We start from the raw sequence: 6,770 nt of genomic DNA, 5'->3' as shown, positions 1-6,770 counted from the left end.
TTGAGCGAAAAATTCTAATCGCGATATCTCCGCTCGTAAGTCATATAGCGGAAAAATAAAAACACTTGTATTATATAAATCGGATGTAAGCTATCCATTAAGCCTATTTAGAAATCAATCAATTAAGTCGTTATTGAGATCCGATAACTACGGTCTTCTCGCAAACGACGTCTCGCGTAAAAGAAGCACGGTGGTGCCTCGCTGCGCATACACTTGGCGCGAGGCACTACCGTGCCTCTTGATAAGTATTATTATTACAAATTACATTTTGAATAATATTTTAGAAACTTTTAGAGTAGGTGTTCGAAATAGCCACCACCCATTTCAATACAAAGCTGAGCACGTCTAATCAAATTTTCTCTCGATCGTTGTATCATTTCAGGCGTAATGGTTGCAAACGCCTCATCAATTAAAAGTTTAAAAAGTTTAATAGTTTAATATTTTTCTAAAATATTATTCAAAATGTAATTTGTAATAATAATACTTATTATTTACTTACGTCGATGCCTTCACAGTATTACTTCCTTTTCCTCTTATATCATAATTCGGAATTTCGTTCATTTCATTTCCTAAATATGAAATATTTATTTACATCAAATGCGAATTTCAAATGTAAATGTTTTTTAATACTGTTTGTGACAGAACTTTTTGAAAAAAAGTTTTGAAAATGTTGTCGACTGATGTTTTTAATATTATTTGATTAAATAATTTAATTAATATTGATTTTATTTATTAATTTATTTATACATAAAACGTATTTCAGAAACACATAATTTTTATTGATATAAATGGCGTTTTATCGAATTTACAATTGATATTATTTTTTATCAATTAAATTGGACTCGATTTAAGAATACAGCAACAAATATTAATAGAGATTTCACAGATTTATATTCGTTCGGTACCGTTTAGCGATACTCGTCAAAGCGACTAGCCGGCCGCTTAGTTGCGTCGCGCCTGACAGCGCGAGCTTCACGGCCTGTGGTTGGAAGGTTTCAAAGGCTTACCATTTGAAAACTAATGATCCCTCAAGATTTTGCTACTGACATTTTCGACTCAGTTTTTCATGAGGAATACGTACATGCCGGCTCCTCCGGTTAATCTGGAACACCCTGTATATACATATATATATTCATATATTATTTTTTCAGAATGGCGTTTTACGTACTGCTATATGATGTGTATTGCATAACAGTACCAACGATATGGATAGACTTCGAGTGATCAATATTTAAAATGCTAAAAAAAAGTAAACAGCTTACTCAAGCCTGCATAAAACAGATGCCGCCGTGTGATGATTAGGACGAATTAACATTTCATAAGAGCTTTGGTCCTTATGGTTTGTTTTACATATGTATATCTTGAATCAGTCGCACACGATGCTTTTTTCCTGCGGATTGCTTGCGATTTTCATAAATTATTACTACAATTGCACCACACATCAGGATTTCTAGTAATTTACTACATCGTAAGCAATCCAGCATGAAAAATAGCTTCGTGTGCCGCTAACTTTACATAAAAATGTGAAAATAAATTTATATTTATTTAAAAACGTTACAGAAACGTACCAAAATGCACGATCGGTCGAAAAAGTAGTGGGCGAAATGTCAGCGTCAGATGATAATATTAATAATATTAATATACAGGCATATGATAAGTATGCTTCAAAGAAGAGGCTTATAAAGAAGAGAAAATTGTATGGCGATACAAGCAACGAAGGTATTTATAGAATACATTTCTATAAGAAATTTAGTTTATGAAGGAGATCCCTCAGCCGTCGACGAACTACCAACAAAATTACCATTTTTGTCCTATTTTCGTCGCATTTATTCGTTAATATTTACTACATCAATATATTGCACATAGATTAATTTTGTCGGTACAGACGGCTGAGGGATTTTCTTCAAGTTACAATATAAATCTTTTTTTTATATATAAATATAACAATTTTGAAAATTTTTAGATGAACCAAAAAAGATGCGTCTTAAATTGCCCTCGAATTATATTCCACAAGTGGGAAGTGGATATGTTTCTGACTTGCAGCCTAAGATTAATAAAGCGATCACTAAACCAGGTTCATGCGAATCCAGTGACTTAAATCAGGCCGATGATACTCCAAATTCTGATAATACTTTTGATTCTAATTCACTGCTGGAAGATGATTCTTCACAAGAATTGTCAGATTTCTCTGACAATTCTTGTGAAGAAATACAATACAGTAACACAGGTATCATATTAATTGCTATATTTATATTGATTGGAAAAGCTGTATATAAAAGTAAATGTTGACATTTTTTATATTTTTTATATTGTTTTTTAGAAACGCAGAAAGCAACAAACTGTGGTCATAAGCAAAAAAGTTACAAAACTGTAAAAGGTATATTTTAAATTTTACGTAATATAAATTTTATAATGAATATGAATGTTCATAAATAATAAATCTTACATGTTTATATTTATTTACAGAAATACCGAAAACAGCAAAAACCAATTGTGTGGGACAGAAAAAAGCTTCAACAGCCCAGCCAAAAATAATGTCAGCTGACAATACAGAAGAATTTGGGAACGAAATTTGGGACGAAAATTTGGGAAACCAATCTAATGATTTAGAGCACACATGTTGTGGTAAATTTTGTTTTATTTACGTTACTAGTAGATATAATGCGAAACAAAAGAGATTTTTATGAATAATGTGCAATGGTAATAGTTTAATTCAGTAAATTTAATTGTTTATTTTAATGCTTCTTATTTTTCTTGTTTAGGAATATGCCGGCGTGGTATTAATGCAAAATTAGCTATACTGGAGCGTAAACTTAATCGAATTATTCATCTTTATGAAAATAAACAAGAAGTACAAAATGAAAGAGAAGTGCAGGTGGTCGATTTCTCTCTCTTACCAAATTTGCCCCTCACTACGGTGGAGAGAATTGAAGCGTTTAATAATCAACTGGATAGAGCTGATGTTCGGCGACAATTTGTAAGTATCTTGTTATTTACAAATTATTAATGCGAACATGCATTATGATTACGGTAAATGAGGTGTCGAGATTTGAAACTTGCTCTATTTATCATAAAGTAATTCATACTTAATTTAATAATTGACTAATTAATATAATTAATTTATTATAATATTAATTTTATAGAATGTTTTAATTATTTAACATAATATTAATTTAGTTAGTTAATATTGTCATTAATTAAAGCCATCAACGCAATGAAAAAAAGAATAAATAGAGCTAGTTTTGTAATTATATATTATATAATATACATATTATATAATATAATAATGCATATGTATTATATTAATGTGATATGAAATATATTTGTAGATTCAGAAAATGTCACTAGTGGGTGGAGAAACAGTCGCCAAAAATTTTTGTTAGAAATATAATGTCGCAAACTATTGGTTACAAAGTTGCGCAGGCATACACGTGGACAGGACAAAAAAATAAATTGTTTCTAAGAAAATCAAGACTATCCGATACAATCATTGGTATTAATTTAATATTTTTATTATATATTATTATTTTATTATTGTTATTATATTATTATAATATATTATTAATACATTTATAGAAACTGTATTGATGCAAGGAAAAAGCACCGTGAGTGAAATAGAAAAATGCATGCAGGAATGGTTGAGACGATCTGGTGACAGGATACGAGCAATATTATTAAAAAAGTGACATTTTACGATCTGGCGACAGGATACGGGTGATAAATTGTTTAAAAAGTAATATGTTATATTTCAATCCATATATTCTAAAAAATATATTTTATATATTATTAATCTTTGTAAAAAGAAAGAATAAATATTGTATTACATTGTATGTTAATATACAACATTGAGTAAGTTTCCATCGAGAGTACAAATCGGGTCAAAGTTGGGTCAATTAACCAACGGCTATATATGCTGATCATAATGGAAATTAGGTACTTTTGTTGTAACCAGCATAACTATTGGCTAATTGGCTCGACTCTAACACGATTTGAACTCTCGGTGAAAACTTACTTATTGTAACGTATTTTATTATTACTCCAATTATTATAATTATTAATGCGAAAAATAGACTATAAGTCAACTTAATGTTGACTAAAAGTCGACTTAATGTTGACCAAAAATCGACTTAATGTTGACCAAAAGTCGACTTAATGTTGACCAAAAGTCGACTTAATGTTGACTAAAAGTCGACTTATAGTCGGTTTAAAGTCGACTACAATGGCTGACCGAAAGCCGACTATAGTTGAGTCATTTGTTGGCTTTTAGTTGACTATAAGTCGACATTCAGTCTGACTTTAAAGTCGACTTTAGACTTCTTCTGCCGACTGACAGTCGACTAACAATCGACTTGGTGTTATGTGGGATATGATATTATTTATTAATTACTTGTTCCCCTATTTTTTTAAAGTATATACTGGACGAAAAATTATATAACTCCGTTTTAAATTTGTTCAAAATATCAATCAACAAACATTTTCAAAAGCATTAAACCTATATGTTAGGTCTTCTTCTTTCGTAAGAAAAAAATATTTATTTTAACGTTAAAAAAAGTTTTTAACTAAAAGTTTTTGTTTAATTTTTATAAACGTGCATTGAAATAAATATATATTTAAAAAATTTACTAATAAAAACTCAGATAGGACGAGTAAAATAGCTGTACACTGGACTTCAAGTGTGGTTACCATTTTGGAAAATTTACTTTAAATAAAGTTTTTTGCTTTAATAACACAGGCACACAAAAAAAAGTGGTTGGTCCGGCGGACTAGACTAGTCACTCCTTATGTATTTCGACCCGCTGAATCCGAATCCAAGGTCAGAATTGCAAAGTGAGCTCGCATTTTTTAACCTCAAAAAAAATTTTTTTTTTAATGTTGGTCCGGCGGACCAGAATAGTCTATCTTTATGTATTTTGACCCGCTGAATCCAAATTCAATGTCAGAATTGTTGCATTGGCTCATTTCTTCCTAATCTAAAAAAAAATATTTTTAAATCTTGGTCCGGCCAATTGAGCAATTCTGACCTTAAATTTGGATTCAGCGGGTCAAAATACATGAAAATAGACTATTTTGGTCCGCCGGACCAACATAAAAAAAAATTTTTTTTTTAGGTTAGGAAAAAATGAGTTAATTCGGAAATTCTAATCTTGGATTCGGATTGAGCGGGTCAAAATACATAAGGATTGACTAGTCTGGTTCGCCGGACCAACATTAAAAAAAAAATTTTTTTGAGGTTAGAAAATGCGAGCTAACTTTGTAATTCTGACCTTGGATTCGGATTCAGCGGGTCGAAATACATAAGGATTGACTAGTCTAGTCCGCCGGACCAACCACTTTTTTTTTGTGTGCCTGTGTAATAGAACTTTGTAAAATCAGCATACGTACAAAATTATCGTCCACTTGTGGAACATATTAGGCATACTGAAATTGGTCATTGACATCTTCAAATTCATCTTCATTATCAGAATGGTTCAGATCACTGTTGCTTTCTCCATCAGTCGATTGATCATTATTTGTCATATTCTGCAATAATAAAAAAATAAAATATGTATTATTTTGCATAAATCAAATCTCTCAGAATTTTTTCAGAGTTTGCATATCGATTGTACTGGAAGTTTTGTGCGAAAGTATTTCTTTTTTTTATTGCAAGATTAATCGACGTATTAACAACTAAAAATTTCCTGTTTTTTAATGTGTAACTCTGTTGATAACAATACACAAATTTTAACATTACAATTTCTTTCTTTATTTGCTTATTTTTATCGTAAACTATTATATTTTTTATGCAAAGTGAAAAAATTGATTTATTAGTATCATTATTAAAACAATTATGCATTCAAAAAGTCACCATATTTGTAATTGTTAATTTGTTAATTTGTATCTTGATTAATCCTGCAAACAATATTATGATACAAAATTCTAATTTCCAAATTACTATCAGTGTGCAAATTCACTTACATCAAATGATACAGACGCATAATCTTGGCTCTCATCAGCATGGTTTGACGGTATTTTTATATCGAATGGGTGATCATTATTATCAGCTGATACACATTCCGAAATATTCTGCAACAATAATAATAAAGTTAATTAATATAAATTCACTCTGTATAAAAATGCATCAACATATATTATACAAGACAGTGATGCCATCCTAAGGAATGGCACAGTCCTAGCTCGCTCAAATTCAATACAGCTCGAGGTTAGGTCAGTAAATGTGATGATATAAAAATAATTTGTAAATGCTGTGCCTCTTTCAAGTTACACGTCGAACAGACAGACAGACCAAACTACACATTTATTATATATAATATTATATATTATTATGCATTCTTTTTTAAACAAATGTCACTTACGCCAAATAAAGATGCATTTTCTTCACTCGCATCAGCTTTATTTGACAGATCACAGCTATTTATATCGTCTTCATTATTTGTCATCACCTACAATAATAATAACCAAGAAATAATACGAAATGCCATTTTCCGATCAAAGCAAATCTTAAGTGCTAATAATATATTTATAACAATTATTAAATATATTTTTCAGTTCTATAAACTGCGTGCTGATATGACTGTAGACTTAAAACGCAATAGTAAACTGAAACTAAATATACATATACATATATACCCAGCTAACCATTTGCTGCCAAATTGTCAGCAGACTGTTAAAAATTTCTTGCGGAATCAGGCTGCCAAAACCATGGCTTACTGTGTCCTCGAGTGCGCCCCAATTGCAAGCAAAAATTGTTATCAAATCCTGATATCAAATTG

The 6,770-nt window shown here is 30.4% G+C and overlaps 1 protein-coding gene across 1 annotated transcript in view; it reads left to right on the top strand.

The window, feature by feature from the left end:
• LOC118645379 overlaps positions 1 to 3,689 on the top strand; it is an 8,807-nt gene extending 5,118 nt beyond the window's left edge. Inside the window, exons 2-9 of the mRNA XM_036286256.1 lie at positions 1,152 to 1,339; positions 1,561 to 1,719; positions 1,964 to 2,227; positions 2,321 to 2,377; positions 2,467 to 2,625; positions 2,763 to 2,977; positions 3,330 to 3,493; positions 3,577 to 3,689. Of these exons, the coding sequence (XP_036142149.1) occupies positions 1,605 to 1,719; positions 1,964 to 2,227; positions 2,321 to 2,377; positions 2,467 to 2,625; positions 2,763 to 2,977; positions 3,330 to 3,383 (864 nt within the window). The 5' untranslated portion in view covers positions 1,152 to 1,339; positions 1,561 to 1,604 and the 3' untranslated portion in view covers positions 3,384 to 3,493; positions 3,577 to 3,689. The remainder of the gene's footprint in view (positions 1 to 1,151; positions 1,340 to 1,560; positions 1,720 to 1,963; positions 2,228 to 2,320; positions 2,378 to 2,466; positions 2,626 to 2,762; positions 2,978 to 3,329; positions 3,494 to 3,576) is intronic.
• Positions 3,690 to 6,770: the final 3,081 nt, after the last annotated feature.

Source organism: Monomorium pharaonis, chromosome 4, assembly GCF_013373865.1.
Source record: "Monomorium pharaonis isolate MP-MQ-018 chromosome 4, ASM1337386v2, whole genome shotgun sequence".
NCBI classification, from domain to species: Eukaryota; Metazoa; Arthropoda; class Insecta; order Hymenoptera; family Formicidae; genus Monomorium; species Monomorium pharaonis.
Note: the sequence above shows the minus strand (reverse complement) of the source record. Positions and strands in the feature narration are given on the sequence as shown.